A 24,785-nucleotide genomic window follows, 5' to 3' on the forward strand; every position below is an offset into this window, starting at 1 on the left:
TTTTCTAATTTTTAATGAGAATATTAAATGTATAAATAAATAAATTATATGAAATAATGCCTTAATATAGTAGAACTAGATTAAGTAAATGGAAGACTATAATTAAATGGAAGACAATAAATTAAAATAAATATAAAAATTAGCCATATAAGCTCATAGATTAATTTATGAGGCCATGAATTGCCTTAAAAACAATAAATGTAAATAGTTAATTCTGTTAATCTTTAAAAAGTAATTTAAAGAATAAAATAAAGATGAAAAAAAATTCTTCAAAAAATTAAAAATTTTATGACTTTTTCTTGCACCTACTTACCTGCTAAATTTCGAGTGCCAATCTCATTTGAATGCAAATCTCTTCAGAATAAAGTCAGCACTTCTAATCCATTGACCTGTGTAAGTGAGCGACTTTTTCAAGTGCCAAAAGAGTCCTCAGCATGTAAAATCGAGAAGAAACGACGAAAAATCCGTAAAAAGGCACGGTTGGTAAACAATACATGATCTTAAAGTGCCATAAATTTTGTGCCAAAAATTTTTAATAATAAAAATGCATAGATTGCATTATGTTCACGTAATTGAAGGTAAAGAGGGTCGTAAAAAAACATAAAAATAACGGCACTTGAAGGAAGTATTTGCAATGCCATAAAACTTAAATTATTGCTTTATTCTTTGCAGGGTAGATGATGAAGAACCGATAAAATATTTTAATTGCTAATTTTAACGCGTTGTGCAAAGTTAGGTTATGCTGATAATTTGGTGGCATTTTGGCTGTTTGGATGGATTTTGAACGATTTTATTGCTTTAGTATTAAGCTTGCCATGTTTTTCTAATTAAATAACATGACTTTTGTGTAGTAAAGTTCAGTTTAGGATGAAAAATTTCAAAAAAACTTTTCAAAGTGGAGAAATTTTCCCGCCATTTCGAAATTTTTTTAGATCTTGAGTCATTACAACGCATAATTGGTATTTCGATTGTAAATCAATAGAAATAAGGTTCAAATCCCAAAAACAATCCAAAATGCGCCTAACCGATCAAATTTCCCAATTCCTAAATTCCTTCCTTTTTTATCCAAACTGTCATTGTTCAGTGAAATTTTTGTCAAAAAACGAAAGAAATGTTTTATGTCAATATTTTATAGCATTGCGTGACAAATTCCTTTATTCTTCCGTCTCTCCACCATTAATATCCGGCAGTATCGCACAACCATATGAAATTTAATTTTTTTGGTAAATAATTTCACACAGAAAAATATAAAAAATTAAATTTTTTCTACCCTTTTTTGACAAAATTTATCGGATAAAAAAAAATATGTGAATTTTTTGTTGTCATCATTCAATCAAGGGCTGAGCACATTTGTCAGATAATTGAAGGATTAAAGAATATTTTTTGTGCAGAAAAAAATGTGAAATTTTGCAAGGAAATTGTGAAAGGGATGATAAAATGTAATTTTTATTCATGGATGGATTAGCTGCCTTTCAATTATTTTGACAAAAAATTGAGGGAATTTTTGGGAAAGGATTTTGGATTTTGATTGATTTTTCAAATGAGTTGCAATGTTTCACATGAATTTGAAGTCCTAAAACATATTTTATAGATCCTGAATAGCACAAATTGGTTAATCAATCAAAAATCAAGCCTATAGGCCGGCGTGACCCTGATTTGGTGCTTGATATGTCTTGAATGTCATTACCAGGTCCGTGTGACTCTGGATTGGTACCAGCACCAGAATCACGTTAACCTAGTCCTGGATTATGGAACAATCAACCAACTTATGCTATTCAGGTATGCTAGTAACTTATGAGAGCCCCTATGTACCTGAACTATTCAGAGTTAAGAAACATGAACCTCAAAAATCTCTTTTTCCACCCCTTGCATTCAACGAAAATCTTTAAAAACTTGCTCACAAAATCCTGAATTATTTTTTATTTATAAACACAATTTTTTAAGGATGCACAAGTAATTTCTCTTCTAATCCTTTCAATTTATTTCCTACCCAGAAAACAAAAAAGCATTTTTCTCGACTGTCAAGGTAAATTTTTTTTAAGGAAACGGAAACCAAAATTGGATTTATCATTGTGTATTGTTTGTGCTCAAACTGTCTCTACGTTTCTGCCTATCAACACTTTCCTTTTTTTATTTTGTTATCCCTTTCCATTTCAACCATAAAGATTTTTAATTCTACAGGATATGCAATTTATAAAAATGCATTTTTTTATGGCATATTAACATGATACATTGTTGATAGAAACTCTTTTTCCATGTCATAATGATTCATTGTCCACGATTTGTTTACAACAAGCTCTTTTTTCTCGTCCTCCGGTTGAAGCCTTCAACTTTCATTGTTATAATTGCAAAAATTAAAATGCACTTTTATGTATTGTTATTCAGTCCATCGTGATTTCAATTAAATTAAAAGAGATTTTTTAATGAAAATGAATAAAAAAGTCTGAGTAAATATGAAGCTTGTAAAGAAATCAATTTTGTATGTCTCGACGGGTTTTCACGAAACAAAAAAACAAGCATATGTGAATTTGAAAAGAAATAAATTTCTATACATATCAGAAAGTAAGTAAAGAACTGTGAATTGTCGTGGAAACAATGTGAGTAAGTTGAAATCAGAGTCGAGAAAAGATGGAAGAAGAAGAATGTCATTGAAGTGAACCTGAAAATTCATTTGGTAGCGTAAGAAATGATTCGTTTAGCAGAGTTTTGTGAAAAACCACGTGGTTTTGAGGAAGATTTGTCAGTTTTAGTGAGAATTTTGATCAATTTAAGGCTGATTTTGTTATGGATTCTTTGCAATTCATCTTTTGCCATGTTTTTTCATCATATAAACTAAAATAGACTAAATAAAAGTGTATAACTGCTGAAAAATTCAACAATAACTTTCTGAGGTGGACAAAAAAATCAGCAATTTGAAGTTAAGTTTTTGAATTTTTCCGTTAAAATTTTCTTATACAAGAAATTTGACTGCATCTATATAAGACATATTTGTCTCAAATGAAGGATTCGTAGGGAAAATGGCATAACATCCAATTCACTATTTGCAAGTGAATATCTTTCTAATAACTAAATATTATACATACAAACTATATATTTTTGGAAAGGTCTTTGGATGTACTATCTGACTATGTTAATTATATTAAGTTTGAACCGGTTCAATCGGTTCAAAAAACGGTTCAAACATAGCGAGAAAAGAACCTTTAATAACTTTAGTATCCTTCCATTAATTTTGAAAATTCTTTTTTTGTCTGATAGCCTATAAGTTTGCCATCAACTTTAATAGGGTTTAAATTTTTTTAAATAGCTGGAACATCATTTTTGGAGGCCCCCAAGTTTTACACTAAAGTGACTGGCATTTAAACATGAAATAAGATATTGAGCTGAAACCTTTTGTAATTGAATTCTATTTTAAATACCTTTCGAATGATATATAACATATTGGGGTTAGTACGTAAATTTTGCCAATTTTTCAAAAAAACATTTTTGACATAAAACTTAACCATTACATTTTTATCCATAACTTTTTTCCTACTAACTTTTATAACATGAATCTTTTATTGGATCATTAGTCATTCAAAAACCTTAAATTTGATATATAATGTGTTGGGGTTAATTCAAAAGTTTTGACAAAAATCCAAAAAAATCCTTTTTTCATACATTTTCTATAGAGAAGACAAGTAAAATATATTTTTTCATCGAGATAATTTCCTATTTATATTAAAATCAATAAAAAAGTTATGACTGATAACAAATTTACCATTTCTTATAGTTAAATTCTTAAATATTGATGAAAAAATATATTTTACTTTTCTTCTCTATAGAAAATGTATGAAAAAAGGATTTTTTTGGATTTTTGTCAAAACTTTTGAATTATCCCCAACATATTATATATCAAATTAAAGGTTTTTGAAAGACTAATAAACCATGAAAAGATTGATGTTTAAAAAGTTAGTTGGAAAAAAGTTATGGCCAAAAATGTAATGGTTAAGTTTTATGTCAAAAAAGTTTTTTTGAAAAATTGGCAAAATTTACGTACTAACCCCAATATGTTATATATCATTCGAAAGGTATTTAAAATAGAATTCAATTACAAAAGGTTTCAGCTCAATATCTTATTTCATGTTTAAATGCCAGTCACTTTAGTGTAAAACTTGGGGGCCTCCAAAAATGATGTTCCAGCTATTTAAAAAAATTTAAACCCTATTAAAGTTGATGGCAAACTTATAGGCTATCAGACAAAAAAAGAATTTTCAAAATTGATGGAAGGATACTAAAGTTATTAAAGGTTCTTTTCTCGCTATGTTTGAACCGTTTTTTGAACCGATTGAACCGGTTCAAACTTAATATAATTAACATAGTCAGATAGTACAACCAAAGACCTTTTCAAAAATATATAGTTTGTCTATATAATATTTAGTTATTAGAAAGATATTCACTTGCAAATAGTGAATTGGATGTTATGCCATTTTCCCTACGAATCCTTCAAATATGCGTCTAAAAACTCTCATTCACCCAGTTTTTCATACTTCCATTTGATCACAATTCATCTATAAATTACCAACCGATTTTTCCATCAACCAGATCAACATCTAAACATTTTTGTTGACGACTGTTCAGTGAACCATAGATTGTGATGAAATATCGTTGACTTATATCTCAAATGTCTGCTTATGACAGCATGAAAACCACAACAACTTCTTGCCTATTCATGGAAGAAGACAAAAATGTTATAAATTGAACATTCAAGGATGTTCGTTAATGAAGAGCAAATGTTTTGTGACATAAAAATTAATGAAACTTTTTAGAAAATAATTGTGCAGAAATTCCCACAGAACAGCAATAGATAATAGAAAATTCTAAAAATCATTCTCAATTTACAGCTTATTGTTTATTGTCATGTGTCCACTCAAAGGACTCGTTTCTCGTTTTTGTGACTACACACAAAAAATTATTTCGGTCATGTCTCAAAGGATAGTCATAAAAAAAACCTCAAAACAATCATTAATATACGTCATATGGAAATGATCATGCATGATTTTTTAAAAAGAAGGAATTTATCCTTAATTATTTCATCACAGCGACCGCAGTCTGTTTTCGGTTAAGTCTTCAAACAAAAAAATCAGTTTTTACGACCATTCGACAGTCTTATGTAAAACAAATACAAAGAGCGAAGATCTTGTTGATGGAATTAGACAATGCTACTGTACATGAATCATGAATGTACGAGAAACTGCCAACTGACCCCTATATAAAAGATATAAAAATTGTACATCTATTGTCCCATAAAAGAATTCTTCATCATGGCACGTTAAAAATATTACACGTGCAAATGGTAAAGGTATGAAGCTCTGACAAGCAGAAAATGGATAATGAAGCATATGAGACAATTTTTGGTAGAAAGAAGGAGAAAAAGATACACAAAAAACCGTTAGCAAACAATGGAAATAAAAATTTATACATAATCTTATGTAATGATGTGTAGGGAGAATGGGAGGTAGAGGAATGCGAGGGATGATGATCGAGTATGGGAGATGTTTTGTGTGAGATATGTAAATAGTAGTTTGCTGCTTGATATAAAGTTGGAAATTAATAACAGAATGTATGAGGAAGTGTAAATATTTGATTTAAGGGTAGGAATTTTTTGATTAATTTTGTTTCACTTGGTTTAGTGAATTTGAAGCTCAATTTGACTCAATTTAGATACAAGTCAGTTGTAATTCAGCTAAATTCCGATAGAATTCAGCAATTAATCATCTTTATTCAGTCTGATTCAGTTCAATTCAGCACAATTGAGCAGTAATGCACCTCAATTAATTTAAAATAATTCAATTTAGTTCAATTCATCAATAATTCATCTACAGCTCAGTACAATTTAAATGAAACTAAGCTTTAATTCAGCTCATTTCAGCGGTAATTTGGCAATCCAATTCAACGACAATTTAACTCAATTAAGGCGCATTTCAGCTAAAATTTTCCAATAATTCATCACAATTCAGCAAAAAAGATTAAATGTCAGTTCGATTCAGTTGAATTCAGCCTCAATTCTGTTCAATTCAACCCTCAGTTCAGCTTTAGTTTAACTTCAAATCCACTTTAGTTCACCTTAAATTCAGCTTTAATTCAGCCTTAGTTCAGTTTCATGGTAGCTTCAGTTAAGCCTTAGTTCAGTTTCTGTTCAATTTAAATTCATCTTTGGTTTAACTTCAATTCAGTTTCATTTCTGCTTGAATTCAGTTTGATTTGTTATAATTCAGCTTAATTAAGCAACAAGTCAGCCCATTCTTGTAAATTAACAAATATCATCGAATAACCAATGAATGAAACAATGTATAAATCCTCAATGAAAAAGTTCCCACAACACTTCCCAAAACCCAAACATCATTCTACCATCCACAACTGCAAACTCATCAAAATCAGTCCAAAATAAATTTCTCATAAAAATCTGCTACATAATCAACGAACAATCCCATAAAACATATTTTTACTATCTCATAATGAAGCAAGAAACAGGAATGATTCTCCCTGAATCCTCTGACCTTTGTCATTATAGGTCATTCAAGAATTTCTCAGGAGGTAGGAACCGATAGAATTTCTATTTCTTTCCGTTTTATGTGACATCCCTCTTTACGGTATTTGTTGTCTGCTTATATCCATTCCAATTTGGGATTTCGTAAAGATGTCCCATGAAAAAAATCTCAAAGAGGGTCGAAATTACCTTTTCAGTTACTTCTTATTTTTTTTTTGTTACTATTGCCTGAATATGTATTTTTTGCTACATTTTTATAACAAACAAATTATCATAAATTCATCGTCTGCATTCATTATCTCAACATTAATGGGCTTCTGAGCATGAATGAATGAAGGATCAGTCAAGTTTTTTTTATTTATTCTCATCTTCTCGTCTCATGAAGCATATTTGATTTCATTTTGATGATGATATGATGGATAGATGAAGGAAATGAGACCCAGAATCCGTTAGTCAAGAAAGGGTTCCTTCTATTGTTCTATGAGTTATTCTTGTTTGCATAAAGATAGACTTAAGACTCATCATGTCCCATATCGGAATTAGGAGAAATGAGGATGAGATTGAGGACATCTGGAGGTAATTTGAATTTAGAGCGCAATTTCAAGTGAATTATTGAGAGGTGATGTTGGAAAGTGAGCTAGCAAGCTATCAAGAGCTTGCTGAAGTTGAAGTTACAAGTTTAGCATGCTTGCAAGCGTGCTCTAAGCTTTTTCTGCACTTAACAACATGCTCTTTGGCTGTTAAGGAGCTAGAAAACTCAGAAATCAGTGTAATCATCCTTGAAATGACGCTAGGAAGTAGAATTCAGTTCCTTTAGTGCCTTATCAAGCTCTGTTAGCTTCTTAATCATCCTACACTGCATATGCATCGTGTATACCTCCATGAACTACTTCTATCCCCAAACCATCAACTTATACCTTCAACACACCACCAAATCTGTTACCTATCAAGCCACTTTGCCTGAAATTGATCCTTCAACCCATCCATCTCAATCAAAAGCCAAAATAATCCCGAAAATCACAATAAAAAGTCGTGGGAACGAGAAAGCATCCCTAACCTAATCAAAAACATGATGCTGGCACTTTTGAAGATGTGCAAAAAAAGAAGACTTTGATTAAAAGGATGATTTCAAGCATGAATAGGAAGAGAAATCAAAAAAGGATTTTTTTTAATTGGACTTGGGCAATTTTGATCGCTTACTGATTCTTTATACCTGATTTTTTTTCATTGAAAAGCATCCATTATCACAAATATAAAAAATATTTTTACTATTGTTCTATTCATCCCTAACTAGATGGATTCCTTATTCTTCTCCTTCTTCTTTTTTAGAGACTTTTTTTGTGCTGTGTGGATGATTATTAGATAATGTTGAGCTAAAGATTCGTTCAAGCAAATGCACAATTTTCATTTAGTTAGACTTCTTGTATGATTCAACATAAAAATTGGATTTGAGAATTTTTTCCCAGTGAGAAATTGAATTTTTTTGATTAGTCATTGGGGTTATTGAGTTGTCTTGAGGGTATCCTAGTCTGGATGATTTTAGAGAGGAAGAATCTGTTGGAATTGATCAGAATTTTAATTAAATTTGACGAATTTTTGTGAATTTTTGAAGATTTTTGCTTAGTTTTTGTTTAAAATTGCTCAGTTTTTAGGTAAATTTGTTCCAATTTTGAGAGACTTTGCTATTTTTGAGCAACTAATTTGTCCAAAGTTTGAGCTTTCAACTCATTTTCAAACATCTTTGCTCAATTTTGAGCAATTTTTAATTAATTTCTGAGCAAGTTTTTGCCAATTTTAGATAATTTTGCTCAGTTTTTAGAAATTTTACTGAATTTTTGAGCAACTCAACTCAGTTTTTAAGCAATTTAGTTCAAGTTTTAGAAAAATTTTCTCAGGTTTTGAGCTCATTTTTAAGCAAATTTCCTAAGTTTTTGAGCAATTTTGTCTTATTTTAAAATTACATTGCTCAAATTCCCAAAATAACTCCAAAATCATCCACCGGGCTACATTTTTACGCATATTTAATTCCTTCCTTCCAGCATCAAGCGATTCATTATGCCTACACATACAGAAAACTCGTTTCTTTCAAAAAGAAATAAATAAAAACGACGAATAACAGCAAATAATAAACATCAGTAAAGGAATCAGCACACGTGAAGAAGAAGAATGAGTAAAAGGATCTTGTATGATGTGTATGAACATATCCTTAATATTCTTCAATTTCTTCCTTTCCATCCTTCTTCGTGTCTCCTTTTTCATTCTTCTTAATTTCTTTTTTTTCTTGATGTTCAAGACAAGCACACAAAAAATGAAAAAAATAAAAGGAATTGAGTCGATCGTTCATCATTCTCAGTTTACTTTATGAGACTTCTTGTTTTGTGGATTGGATTTAATGGTAAAATGTGGATTTTTGGATGTATTTTGGCTAGTTGTCTGGATGGATTTGAGTTATTTGGATGATTTTGAGCAGAGTTTTTAGATTTTTCCTTACAACTGCCTATAAATGCATCTTAAAGAGCTATTATTAGAATAATTAACTTTTGGAACCTGAGTTTGTGTCCTTAACATCCATTTGATCAAGAATCTAGTGACAATTACTCAATTCTTACTCCAAAACTACCAAGAATCACTTGACAACCCAAATTCCTTTAAAATTCCCTCAAAAACCTTCAAAAATGCGCTCTATGTCCACCAAATTTTCAACAAACTCTTACCACTCAATTCAATTCCATCACAAAATGCACACATGAAAGAAGAAAAAAAATGTTAAAGGAATCTGAACTTTTAATGGATTGCACAACGAAGAATAACGATGACTTCAAGGATCATCAGACTCTCATAAAAGACGATTCTTTACTTTTTGAAAATTACGAGCATCAAAAATCAATGAGCCAACAAGAATTGCCATGGATCTAATGAACTTTTACCATGTCATAAAAAAAATATAGAATTTTTTTTTGTTTTATTAGATCTATTCTTTGTGATTTGTGAATCTTCTTCTTAAGTGCCAATCATTCCTGAAAATGCTAGAGGGGTTGATGGTAGAATGAATGGATGAAAAATATATTTTATTGGAATTATTTTACAGCAAAAATGTGCGATTCTTTTTGAAGGAAGATGAAGAAATTTCTCACAGAAAAATGTAAGTTGATTTCTGCGAAAAAATAAGGTAGACAAAAAGTTATGCAAAAAATATAAGGATTGGGGATTTTTTAACAAAAGGATTTGGATTGATGGAAGGAAATTTATGTAAGTGGATTCTGTGAGAATCTTGGAAATGGGAACTGAAGTTAGAGAATTTTTAAATTGCTTGGTATGAAGATTCTTTAAAGGATTGCGTTATAAGTATGCACCACATTTTCTGAACCATGATATTCTTAATTGTACGAAAATTTTGCAGCTAACTTTAGTAGTGCCCAAGCAATTTAGGATATGATTCATAGGCCAGATTGTAATTTACCAGAATTTTAATCGAACTCTTTCCAAAATCTTCACAAATCTGTCTAAAGTTCGGTCAAATTCAATCAATCTTGCAAATTGCAATTATGATTTGAATTTGCATCAAGGAGTTGGGTCATTAATGATTAGGAATTGGAACTTTCAATAGAAACTAAGTCAATAGAATCACAAATGCAACTAATTGGCAAATGAACTTCGAATTTAATGTGAACTAAAGATTTTCATTAAAGGCTAATTGACTACTTCTTCAATATCAAATACCTTGCATTGTAGACTAAGAGATCAGCTTTTTATTGTTTAATACTGGATAGCAGAGAGCGGACAGGCAAAGAGACAGCTTTTACTAATCGTAATGACATTTCTGTACCACAAAATGCTCTTGTCCTGTTAGGAATAAATAACAGTTCTTCAAAGACAATTTTCCAAGAACAACACCATCCCGTTATTAACCATCCCAAATCATCCTTTCATATATATCCATAGCCTAACGGAGTCTTTTTCAACTTTTTTTTTTGCCACCCATTTCAAAATTATCCTAAATATGTCAACCAAACAATACATCAAATATGAATCCCAAAATATTTGCTACAATTTTCTTCTACAAACAATTCATAACGGAACCGATCAAAAATGCATACAAAGTAAACAGCAGTAAAGAAAAGAGCTAACAGTAAAAAGACAATGACAATCATCTTCAAGCTACAAAAAAACAATTTTAAATTGCACATTGCAACAAGCAAACAGCAAATCCCTTAAAAAGTGACAAATTTCCTCAGTTCAATTGAGGCATTATACACACTTTTTATTATAACAGTAAAAGCAGCATCATTTGCCTGATTTAGGTGCGACACTTTCCTTCCGATTATGGCACAATAAGAGGAAATAGGAACAGCATTCAACCATCCCCAGGGAAGCAAAAAATTTTTCGGAACGGATTAGTAATTAAATACTTTTATACCGTAATTGAAACAGTTTTTTTTTGTGTTGCTGTGCACCGTAATGTGTCACATCAGATACCGTTGTTAGTTGATTTATTTGCCTGCACCAATTTTTTTTATGTATATCCTCTTTCAATAGAAAGGGATCTGTGAGATCTTAGGCTGAAGATATTTATTTTACTGTCGAAGGATATTTTGCTAACGGTCCCTGGCATTTCTCCTTTTTTAAATCTCAAAATTCAGCATTAATTTTTTTATTTGCATTTTTTCTGATCAAATCATCGATTCCGATGGTTCTGACATGCTGGGAAAATAAACAATTTGTTGTTACTGCCTTAATCTCATTTTTCATATGATTTTGTACTGACAGTTTCGAATTTCATGCATTTTAATTTTGGATTTTGCAATCTTTTTTAAGGTATGGGGTTGAGTTGTGGACGAGGTTGATCAATATGACAATTGTTGATACTTTGCAATTGGTTTGATTGGAATTTAGGTTCAAGGCTCGATTTATTCTTACTTTCCTGGCCATACAGATCAATTGTGATCCATGGTATCCCTTAGTTTACGTCTAAAACTGACTCTATCGCTGGAAACCACTAACCAAGTCCATTACCATCTCTACATACAGCATTTTTCCATGAGGATCAAATTCTTATCTTTTCGAATGCAATGCGTAGTTCTTGAAGATTCTGGATAGACCTTTGCTTCCTTCATGCTACTCAAATCATTAAAAATAGAAAAAATCCCACAAATTTAACTAAAATTAATCCCAAAGGAGAAAGTAAACAGTTACAAATTATTTACTCAGCTCAAAAAATTCCTTTTCCTTTATTTACTCAACTTCCGATTTATCTTTACCTTTTTACTGAATATCGATCAATATTAAAATATTGAAAAATTTACATTTATGCTTGAATAAATTCAACAAAAATTCCTGTTCTAGATTCATTTATGAAAAACTAATGAGGAGGAATTTCTCAATCAAACAAAATTAGGAGAAAGTAAAGGTAAGGAAGGGATTCATTGAACATAATAAATTAGATTAAGGATCAAGTTTTGCAAGTTTGGGTTTCAAGATTCGATTAGTTTTAATTTATTGATTTTAATAATTTATGAAATTGGAGAATATTGAGTTTTTAATAACTAGAATGTTGGACTCGTTATGGTATGAAGTTATGATAGTCGAGTGATGCAAATGAAGAAGGCTGTGCAGAAGAGCATTTAAAGGCTCCGTCAAAGTTCTTTTATAAATACCAATTAACTTCATTTGATATGATTTGATTTTAAAAAGCACAAGTTGACTAGTCGATCCGATCTGACACCAAGTCAAAGGCACGTCTGCCTGGTAACGGATTTTTGATCGATTAACCTATTTGTGGGACGATAGTGGAAGCTGAAGTCTGAGTCAGAGGGTGACCCAATGTCAAGTGGCTATGTTATCGTGGTAATATTTAATGGACTTTAAAACTAGGTCAGATTGATAGCACAGGTAGAATTAATATACAAATTGATGGTGTTTGGTGAAGAATAAGTCAGTTTTAAAGCCTAGGGACAACCTAAGTCTAACAAATTAAGATCAGTCTGCTTTTTTATTCTTAAATTTCAACAAGATTTCAAAAATTAATCAAATTTTTGTAACTATTGTGAATTATATAACCAATCTTTCAGTTAAAAACCAACTCAATTTCTCAAAAATTTGCAATTAAAAAATGCATAAATTCAGTTCTCAAAAGAAAACATATTCTACCTCTTGTAAAACTTCATCTTCATCGGTATATTTTTCTTTCATTTTCTCATGAAATTATTCATCTCCTTTACTTGAATTAAATTAATAGCACACAAAAAAAAATATGAAAAATTTACCTGATCGAAGATCCATTATAATAATGAAAAGAAAATATTGCTTCTGATAATAATATACGCAATTTGAATGCAAAGAAGTAACACAAAAGGCATTCAAAAAGGCATCGAAGAAAAAAAAAAGAAGGCCGAAAAGAAGATGTATTCATGTGTGCATTATGGGACTTGATGTTAATTTTTATTCAAAATTTTAGTTTTTTTAAGGCACCCGAAAAGCATTGAAGTGAGCATAATTTACTCTCCTTGAATTATATACATTATAAATTCATTTCATCATCTTCGTCTAAATCTCATGAATTCTTTTGGGTATGTTCAGGCATAACAGTAAGTATGTCTTAGCTACTCCTTTGCCCGGGCAATCAATTATTCTACATTTACCGTTTATATTTAAATTATGAAGACAATTTTATGGAAATTTGGTACACGAATCAACATGCCTCGATCCCATGAATAACAAATCGTCTTAGGAGGGATTAGCATGTCTTGAGGAGATTGTGATGGTTGTGGATCAGTTTGGGATTTTGAGAGGAAGTTGAATTGATGTTTTGAATTTTTAATAAGTTTTCTTGACGTTTTGGCCAATTTTTCATAAATTTCTGAATATTTTTGATGAATATTCCAAGATTTCCAGTCAATTCCAATAAATGCTCAACATATTCCATTGAATATTCCAAAATTTGCTATAAATGCATTGAATATTCCAAAATCTGTTAGGAAATCGTTGAATAATTCCAAAAAATATTCCAATATTTCCAATACTTCCAGTTAGAATTCCAATAATTCCTGTAAATTCTCTCATTTATTTAATAAATGTTCCAGCTATTCCAATACTTCCAGTAAATGATCCAATACTTCCAGTAAATGATTTAAAATTTCCAATAAAAATTCCAATCATTCCAGTGAATCATTCAATACTTTAGCTCAATTCCAAGAGTTTTTCCAAAATTTCCAGGCAATATTTTCATTGAAAATGAAAAATTACTTCATCTAACTTCATTAAATTCCCAAAAAAACTGCGCTTTGACCTTAAAACCCTCAAAATTCCCAACTTCCTCCATCAAAATTTCATACATCCCAATCTCAATTCAGACCTTTATCATTTATTTCCTTCTCAATTGATACTTATGCAATTTTTTCTTAATCTACCCAATTTCATTAATGTGCGCACTTCAACATCAACATTAACAGCAACCCTTCCGCATCACGTACCCCATTTGGTGACGAAAAATTGAATTTTGATTTGCAACATGACAAGATGTACAATAAAGGCTTGTCAATCGTCCCAATGACAATTTTTTGCTTTTCAAAAATAATCATTTATTTTTTTGCATCGTGTCAATTGTGACTGGGATGATAGAGGAACTGGAAAAATAAAATTAATGAACAGTCGCGAACAATATAAATCAATCATGTTACTTTTTGCCACTATCCGGATAGACATGAATAGAATATCTTTGTCACTGTGCGCTCATTTAAATCTTTTGAATTGCAAATTTTTATTCGGGTATGGGATGAAAAGTAGCTGCAAGCATCCTTGAAGGGGTTGCATGTTTCGGATGAATAAAGGAAGATTGAGTGTGTTTTGGAGGTAGAAAATGTTTTGCTTTATTGGAAATGTTAAGCTATTTTGCATATTGTTATGTTTTGCTATGTCATCATGCCTTTGTGATGGGAAACTTTATAAAAATGGATGAGTTGGAAGTGAATTTAAAGATTGAAGAGTTTAAAGCGCTTTTATTGTTAGCATTTGAGTCAAACTGAACTTATTCTCATCAATTGGACTCAAATTGAAACGATTTTGATTGATTTGACTCAAACTAAACTTATGATACTTAATTTAGATTCAAATTGAGCTTATATTGTGTAATTTTGGCACAAACTTAACTTATCCTGCGTAATTTTTATTCAAATTGAATTTATCATACGTGATTTGACTCAAACTGAACTTATCCTACATAATTTTGGTTCAAATTAAACTTTCACTACGTAAATAGATATAAACTGAACTAAACCTTTGAATTTTGACTCAAATTGAGCTTTACCTACATAATTTGACTCAAATTTAGCCTAATTTTGACTGAAAATGAACTTATTCTATGTATTTTGATTCAAACTAAACTTAATCTACGTAATTTGATTCAAACCAAGCTCAAACTGAATTTAGTCTAAGTAATTTGACTAAAACTGAACGTATCCTACATAATTTGACTTAAACTGGGCATAGTTTTACTAAAACTGAGCTTATTCTGCTCATTTTGACTCAAACTGATCTAATCTTGCTAAAACTAACTTAAACTGAACTCAATCTCTCAATTTTATTAAAATACTTCAAAAGATCTGACAAATAGGCATAAAATTTGTTTAAAACTTGCATAATTTATTGCAAATATTCTGCATACAAGAACGTGCATCTTCAAATCTTCAAAGAGGGTTTATTGGAATTTGCATAATTTTTTTTGGTTTGTCTAACATGAAAAAAATGTTCTAAACATGCATCCTGATCCAATATTTCATCAAAATCTCATGTATATCTGTTCCTCTTCTAAATTATATTTAAATAAATTAAAATGGTGCAAAATCCCAGCAGGATCGGTGAATATCTAAAAAGAATCGTCCCATGCAAAGAAATGCCTTCCGCGTGAATCAAATTATGTAAATTTTTAAGCTCCTTTATTCAATTTTTTTGTGTTGTTCCTCTTATTCACGTCGCTACACATATTGCATTCATTAGAGTGTACCTGGAAGGAATTAATCATCTATAAAAGAGCTCTCGATGCATTGTGTGTGCTTAGATGGAGACAACGAAGGTGAAAAATTGAGATTTTTGTACACAAAAATTGAGACACATGTTGAGCGCTTTTATGGACAAAAATTTTATCTAATTTTTTATTATTCGCAACAAGACTGTCAACATGGTCATGCAATTATGTCGCAATTTATCTCTTTTATTCGATGATATTTATTAGCTGCAAAAATACTTTTTTTTTGGCCATAAAAGATTTTTTTTTCACTTCCTTGATTTCTTTTCATACTTACAAATTGGAATCTCGAGATTTTGTTGTTTATTATCGCTTCTGGCACTTCCTGTAATTCTTTTCAGCTAAGGAAATAATTTCTTTTGAATTTAATCATCCAGAATTAAAGTTAAGTATCTTTTCAAAAAGTTTTTAATAATTTTGCAAAAAAATTATTGGAATGAGAAATGATTTTGGGTGATTTTTAAAGAAATCAGGGGGTGAAAACTCGGGTATGAAGTTTTTGGAGTTATAGATAATTTAAAGTGTTGCTTTTTTTGGGGTTTGTGTTGATTTAGAAGAATTTGTAGCCTTTTTTTGCTATTTTGTAGTTTCTAATTGATTAATTTGGATTCATTCAACATACTTAAATGGCACAAGTTAGTTAATCGATCAAAAATCCGACCGTAGGCTGATGTGACTCTGATTTTTCAAACTAACAAGGAACATGTTCACAAAATTGAGCATGTTCAGTTATATTGATTGAGAATACTAATTAACACGCTCTCTATAATAAGCTAGTCAATAGAACTAGTCATTAACTGGACCTTAACCTACATTTACCCAATTGTGATGTTTTTTTGTTGATTGAAGACAGATTGAAGACAGCGAGATCCTTAAAGTGCAGTTAACATGAAAAATTGGACATTTTATTAGAAATGTTCATTCCCACTCACGTCTTTACTCACAGTCAGATTAAACTTTACCAAAGAACTTGTTCTTAGATTTAAAGACCTTCCAAATAATGTCAAAGAGTTCCCATCCCTCGCACCATTTCGGTCAGTGAATTGAATTGCGATAAATTCTTTGCAAAAAAAAAAGTAAAATAAAATAAAAATCTCAACCTCGGGTGGTGCATTGCAACATACACAAAAATAAAATAAAATAATATCATAATAATAAAAATGAAAAGAATTACTATCGAGTATTGAAAAGAAGTTCTCAACATCAACAAGAAGAACAAAACAAGAAAAAAATTGAGAATTATTTCCAAACAATAAATACCAATGTCAAAACATTGTAGCAATTTCAATGTCACAGCGAGAGATCTTCGACTTCCAAAAAATTGTAAAAAAAAATCATCATTGTTCGATCGTCGAGAGAGTCCTTTTGTCATATGAATCCATTACGCTATTGTCGTTTCCACTTCAGGACGAAGCACTTTATTATTATTGTACAATAACAAAAATATTGATAAAAATTTTTTTAATGGAATTTTTAGATCCTAAAGAAGTCCTCGAAGCTTCCATTTATCCAATTGATGACAGGACTGTTGAATATTCAATGAATCATGAATGAATAGATTTTGATCTTCCTTTACGCTGCATTGAACAATGAACGAGAAAAATTGTCAAAATATTTTTCATTTTTTGTTTGATGACGCGGACCGTCGATTGAGTTAATGAGACTTTTGAATGCATCACAATGGACAATTTAGTTCTTTTTTATTGTTGATGTTGATGATGCTCGGGTTAATGGTAATGGATGTCAGTTATTACAAATTTGTTTGGTGTTGAACTTTTGTGTATATTTAGAGTCTTTTGTTGGACAATGTTTATTGATGTTATTTTGGAGATGAATAAAGAATTAGATTGGAGGTTATGTCGATGATGTTTGATGGAGTTGATGATTTTTTGTTAATAATGAAAGAGTTTTAGTTTGAAAAACATGAATGAAAATTAGAATGAAAAGAATTTTTTGATGTTTTTCATGAAATTTCTTGGAAATTGTGCTATTAGAAGGATTTAAAATTGACATTTAGACGTGTAATCCTGGACAAACAGGGAACATTTACAAGAATATGCTTATACTGTTAGAACTAGAGATTTATATGAAGTCGAGTCGAATCAAGTTGACTTTTCGATACAAAATCTGAGTCGACTTCGAGTTCTTCGTAAAACACGCTTATTTAGATCAGATTGTTAGGAAATAGAATCGATTTTAAGTAGTTCCTGCTAAATTAAGCTCAAATTAAACTATAAATCGCTTCTCAAACCACCTACGGAGTAGAAAAACGCGAAAAATATGATCTAATATTAAGATATGTTGCCATGAGGTTCTAGAATCAATGAAATGAGCCCGAGCCAGAGTCACACCAGTCTTAAATCACATTGTTCTCCTTCTCTGCTTCGAGAGCCTTCCGTGCCCAAATTAATGTTTGAAAAAGTGTATAAAATTAGTTTTAAGTCTAAAAAATATGAAAAATTGTGTAATCAAGCAGTTAGGCTCTTGCGGGACTGTACTCAGAGTTAGTAGGGCTCTAGAGATTGTAAAGTCAGAATTTGAAGTACAGATGAGTCTGACTTAGAGCTCTTACTGTAACTGCTTATTAAAAAAAATCAAAACTTAACGCTGGATACTTAAAATTCACTTTGCAACCCTGAAAAAACTTCAATACATTCAAATTTCAAATAAAACTTCAAAAAAAGCCATAAAATTCTCAAAATCCTTACCCAGCCTCTTTAAAATCCAAATCACTAATTCACTCAACTCCTCCAAAACTCAACTCAACTCAACTTTATCTCCCACAGTTAATTTATTATCACAATTCCAATCATAACTTGATGAAAGGATTAAAAACAATTTTTAATTTTCTTAGTTGGAATAGAAAGAAATTTGTTATTTTTGGGAGTGTTTTACGATCACTGAGAAGTGCCTCACATCATCATCATAGTCATATTTTTAACTCATCAACAACCACTTTCTGTGTCCTTTTTTATAACCTCGTAAAAAATATTTTTTTTTCTATCTTCATTCGATACAAAGCAGAAGATTTTTGACTACTTAGAAGTTAAAGTCATTAAAAAATATTTTTTAAAAATTGAAATTGAGAAGTTACAACATTTGGCGTCAAAATATACATAAAAATTATATAACACCATGAATATGAAGATCTCAATAGCAAGTCTCAATGGAAATCATTTCAAATTCCGTTACTAATTTTTTTGGTTATCCTTGATGCACTTGAAAGAATATAAGACGAACAGAATTGTTATTTATTGAGGAATTTCGTTGTTGTTTAGGTTAATTGCACTCTAGGGGATTTTTTTTAGAGTTAATTGAGTTACATGCTTCATGGAACAGGATATAAATGTAGTTTTGGTACAGTGTTTTTTGGGATTTTGATGAATTCAATTGTTTGAGTTATGCATGAGTCAACTGAGATATTCTAGTGACATGCTGCGTTTAATTCATTTTTTCAGAGAGATTTTCCTTCAAATCCTTGCCTTAATTACTTACTTACATACTTTGCAGGTCTTACAGATCAATTGTGATTAGGTAAGCAAATGATTTGATGTCCATGGCTTCTCATGCAAGTGATTTCGATTCGTTTTTATATTAGACGACTGATATGACTGACTCAGCAGCTCCCTATCAAGCCATCCCGTTCTATTAACGATAAGAAGTGAAGTCTCCTTTACCGGCACCATTACGACTGATTTCGAACAAATTTAAAGGCGAAGATTGCGGTTTGTGACATTGTGCCGTTGAGTATTAGTAAACAATCTTCTCAATTAACTGCTTACTTACTTCCCTGACTGAACAGCTCAATTGTGATTCCGAATGGACACAAATACGTTATAACTAGTTGATGGCAAGTTAATGTTCAATTTATGACAATCTCTGAAAAATTCTTGTCCTCGCAGGGTTCATTTAGTATCTACAAACTCAAATGTATGGCTCTAGTAGTCGGAGCTTCTACATTTCTCTTCTAACAACTCTAATAGCTGCCTACATCACAAAATAATAATTTTTTCCACAGAATAATCTGCTAAAACATTCAACAACCACCAAAATAAAATCCACTGCATTCAACAGTAATTTTCAACATGTCATTGCAATCACTTGCAGTTGCCTATAATCGCATCTGATAAATTTTCATACAAGTGCAACTTTCAGTAAAATTTATTCCATTATAAATTTCAGTTTGCGATCGCACCCTTCAGCATTTTAAAGCCGTAAAAACTTTTTATCATGCAGTGCACAGTCAACCCTTGAAAATTGTAATTCCCGAAATAAATTTCATAACTGCGCACAAACTAACTTTATTTTTAACAGTTGAAAAATTTCAAAAGCCATCAATTTTAGAATTTTTTTTTTCCTCTGTGCTTGTCGTCTATCCTTATATATATTTTTTGAGAAAATAATGAAATGAAAACACGTGTGCAAGTATTTTTGAGTCAGCAATCCCTTTTTTTTGTCACTCTGTTCAAATTTCAGTTCCAATAATGTCGCTGTATGTGTGTATCGCATTATGTGATAATAACATACGAGCACTAACAAACTATGTGATTAAGTTTCTAGTTTCAATCCAATTTTGAATGGCAACAAGTAATAGAAAAATTATGGAAATATGCATGCATAATCATTATAAAAATTAGAGTAGAAAATGTAATAAAAATTATTATTTTTTCAACCCCCTTTGGTTAAATCATAAAAAGTATAAAGCTACGCAATTATCATAACTGACTGCCCGTAAATCCTGACGATCAGAAACTGAAAAATTGAATTTTATTCCAAGAATTTACAATCGCAGCTAGAAGTTAATTGGAAATGTGGTCAAAACAAATGTCATCTTTACGTCTTTATTAGGACATTTCTAGCTTGTAATTGATAAGGATCTTCGTCCTTTAATAAACGTCGCATGATCGAATAGATTGATATTAATAGCGGGTAGTGGAATGAGTATGGAATTGAGGTTGGATGAGGAGTATATGACGCATAATGTTGAATGTCAATGTGTGAATTGGTTAAAGATTGACTTTAGTCGATTAAATAAGTCGTCGCTTTAAGTTTGACTGAATAAAATTGTCGCTTTAAGATTCTTTTTGATTAAATCGAAGCTTCAATTTCGAATCTTGTTGAATTGTCGCTTTAAGAATGATTCTAGCACAATCGTCGCTTCAAGATGCATTTTTATTAAATCGTCGCTTTTAAATTGACGCTGATTGAATCGTTGCTTTAAAATCTCCAAGTTCTTCACAGACAAAATGCCAAACCTCAACAAACTCCTTCAAAACCCCAATATAAACCATCAAAAATTTAAAAATTACCCAAAAATTAAGGACATGAGCGGCACAGCTTGTTGTCAAATTTTCATAAGATTAATCGAGCCCAAAAAACACAAATTTTTTTTATCTTCTTTGTCGCTATCTCAACTTTATTCCTTCAAGTTCAAATATCATGGATACCGAGAAGGATATCTTAATCCTTTAATAATTTTCTGTGTCAAATATCTAACGCAACAGATTCTCACTCACAGACATGATGCTAGTTAATAAGAAAATTGAGTTATGATGGTAGTTAACATCCAACCGTGATGTCTAAGGAGAGAAAAATGTTGACATATAAAAAGTATCAATTTATGATCAAATATAAAGAAAAGGCTAGAAATTAAGTTCTTTGACTGAGTACACAAAATATAAAATTTACGAGACATTCTGTTCAGTTTATTGTTCCTTATAACACATTCGTGTGACAAAAAGGACACATTTTATATATGTGACTTCAATCCATCTATTGTTCAGTCACAATACAAATGCCATTTTGACAAATCATTTATTTTTATGATTATGATGAGCCTAGCGGATCATGAAATAGAAAAAAGAGAGTCGATAATGACGAGTATGATAGGGATATGAATTTCAGGGATCAATCCACATGACATTGAGAATGTCAAAGGATTGGTTTTATTTTTCTTTGTTGCTGTTAACGTTTTATGCCAATGGTGGCGGAGAGAAAATTTTAGGGCCTTATACTTAGAACTAAGGGCCTTTTACTTAGAACAAACGTAGAACTCAAGTACTAAATTTATAGAACAAGATATTTGAATTTTTAAAAACCGATTTTTAATGAAATGAAAATATTAAATTAATACTGTTTTTCCAATTGTAATAGTTGCAATCGAAATGGACACTGTTTATTTAGTCGTCACTGTCGTCAAATTCATAAAATAAATGAATTTGCATCACAAAATAACTGAATTTATTTATCTTCAAAATAACGTTCAAAAATATTTTAAAATCAAAAATTTTTGAAGTAAATTTGTAACAAGTTTCTTTTCAAAAAAATATTTGTTGTAACGTTGACTTTTCTATCCGCCACCATTGGGTTTTATGTTTTGATATTTATGGCTTGAATGTTGAATTTTTAGAAAAATTGTAACATTTGGTCTGAATATAGCAAAATATTGTTTGTTTTCATTATGGATTGTAGTTAATACGTAGAATGTCGTATTTTTAAGCTCAAAATGCCAAAACAAAAATTTGATAAATTTAATCAGCAAAATATTTCAATTTATCAAATATCCCCCACGTTAATAACAAGTACACACTCAATACAACTTCATATGAACCACTTAAAATGTTAATTTTCATATTCTTTGTTTTTAAGTGAGTTCATAGTACTTGAAATACCATCTGGTAGTTTGAATTGTGCAACGACCTGTAGAGTTGAGAATTAGTTCATGCAATTCTTATCATGATGATGTGGTGAATGAGATAGTTTTGTAAAGAATGTTATATTCAAGTCAGAGTTGGCAGGACTCCAATCTGGAGGGATTATTGAATTGGGGAAGTCGGAGTCTGACTCTTAAGCTGACCAAATGTTAAGCTCATTCTTGTGACTTCCCCGGTTTCAGAGGCCACCAAAATCTATGCTGGGATATGTATTTGAAAGGATAGACTAGAAACATATTCCAACAGCCCTGTCTATAAGTAGCATTGCCAAAATCGAGAAAGGGATTGTAAGGTTTACAATCTACCATCTCCGAACTCAACATTTCGAAAAAACTAGCAACAATATAGCACTAGATCAGCTCACTCATCTTAGAAGAGGATATGCTACTCGACAAATTACAAGCTTTGACAGTTGGCCAGTTCAGCCCTTTTAATCCTAACAGACAATGTCCAAAATCATAAAGTACCTTGACCCATACCTTGATCACTGCTATCTACATTAAACCTTCCTTATCAAACCTTTCACTCTGCAATAAATCAAATTAATCAGCTTCGGCCAACAAGCTATAGATAACTGATGACGCAAAATTACAAATAATTGAAGCTAGAATTAAGAACAAAATTGACTAAAGTACATAATCTTAAACTTGACTCCCCATTGATAAATGTTTTCGATAAGATTAAAACTAAAAATAAATAAAAATTTTATCAATTTTGCAGTAGGCACCAATTCGCATTTTTTTAAAGTCATATAAAATCAGTTGCTGCAAAATAAATGACACACAGTTTTAATCGTGACTAGCAGAATGAAGTTGCTTTTAGTTCTTGCATTGATTGCTTCGGCATACGCACAAACTCCATGTGCTAATATTCGCTCAAGAGCTCAATGGGGCTCACGTGCAACAAGCTTAACATGGATGGCTACACGTCCACCATCTGGATTTGCTATTCATCATACAGCTGGTGCAAGATGCACAACACAAGCTGCTTGTGATACACAAATGAGAAATATTCAGAACTTCCATATGAATACAAATGGATGGGCTGATATTGGATATAATTTCTGTATTGGAGATCCAGGTCAAGTTTATGAAGGTAGAGGATATGGACGTCATGGTGCTCATGCTGTTGGATTCAATGCTCGTGCTTTGGGACATTGCTTCTTCGGTGATCATTCATCAGTCTTACCAACATCAGCTGCTTTAAGTAACACACAAGCATTCATTGACTGCTCACGTGCTGCTGGTCAACTTACATCGACACATTGGGTATCAACACACAGAAATGATCGTCAAAGTAACACAGCATGTCCAGGTCAGGCACTCTTCAATCAAGTCGCTACATGGCCACGATTCAACTCCAATCCTTAAACTTTTTGTGATTGGTGTCATTTTTATTTGAATAAAAAAAAATTTTCGTTTGCATTTATTTTGATAATTTAAGAGTTTTTGGTGATATTTTATAAACTATGCAAGTTAAAGCGACCAAATACTAAAGAGGTGTGTCTGAGGGAATTAAATTCCATAGCATACCTTAAAATAAACTGCGCAATTCATGATAACAGTATCAATTGAACTCCAGCGATGAATAGGATGTAATAAGTGCGATAAATATGGAAAAACACACGAAAGCACTTGACAAAAATAATTTGTAAGTAAAGCTAATCGTTAGAGATATTCAGATTACTTACTTATTTACTTCGCTGGTCGTACAGATCAGTTGTGATCCATGACCACCCACAGGAGTCGCCTGAAGCTGGTTCTATCGCTGGCTACCACTTGCCAATTTCCGATACCAAAAGCACTACTATCTCTATCGACAGCTTCCTTTTAAGAGTTCTTTGGGCGTCCACGGGCTCTTTTACCGCCCAGAAAATCAGCTTTGATGACCTTAATTAATGGACTTTCCACAGGTCGCCTAATAACATGGCCAGCCCACCGCAGCTTGTTCATGACATTATGATAGGCATTATGTCAAGTTGCCTCCTCGGGTACAGATCAATTGCGATCCATGACCTCTCTTAGATGTCTCCTAAATCAGGTTTTATCGCAGGCTTTCTTATGCCAATTAACAATACTAAATGAAATATTGTCTCTATCGACAGCGTTTCTTTTCGGGTTGGGCCTTCTTCGTGAGTTAAAAGCCTATCCTAGCCCAGCCTGAAAGGTGGCAAACCCAACAATCAGACTAGGAATAGTAAGATTTACAATCAATCATTTCCGAACCCAACAATGCAACAAAATGATCAATGCAATTAACAATGATGATCCAACGAATGCGACAACTTATTAAATGGAGTTTTCAGAGATTTCTCAACAACATGTCCTGCTCAGCTTGATTTGTCTTGCAATATTAGCTTCCAGAGTATTTTATTAGTATTTGGACATAATAAGATTCTGCTGTTCATTTAAAAAATCTCAAACAAACAAGCAAAAAGCATCTTTTATTGTCAATTTTGAATACAAGCCTACTAAAAAATCAACAAAAAAACTATAATCAAGTCTACTTGCTGAATGTGTCTATTATC

General features: G+C 31.3%; 1 protein-coding gene across 1 annotated transcript; it reads left to right on the top strand.

Annotated features, from left to right (window-relative positions):
* The first annotated feature begins 23,029 nt into the window (after positions 1–23,029).
* On the top strand, positions 23,030–23,695 carry LOC139094901 (peptidoglycan-recognition protein SC2-like). Its single transcript, XM_070646126.1, has one exon. It carries the CDS (start codon positions 23,065–23,067, stop codon positions 23,626–23,628), a length of 564 nt encoding a protein of 187 aa, XP_070502227.1. The 5' UTR covers positions 23,030–23,064; the 3' UTR covers positions 23,629–23,695.
* Positions 23,696–24,785: the final 1,090 nt, after the last annotated feature.

The sequence above is a fragment of the Chironomus tepperi genome, unplaced genomic scaffold (assembly GCF_022539635.2).
Source record: "Chironomus tepperi strain 1889 unplaced genomic scaffold, CSIRO-AGI_Ctep_v1 contig_359, whole genome shotgun sequence".
Lineage (NCBI taxonomy): Eukaryota > Metazoa > Arthropoda > Insecta > Diptera > Chironomidae > Chironomus > Chironomus tepperi.

Excerpts from the sequence above, each read along its gene's own strand:
- LOC139094901 (XM_070646126.1), top strand. The coding sequence starts at position 23,065 with ATGAAGTTGCTTTTAGTTCTTGCATTGATTGCTTCGGCATACGCACAA.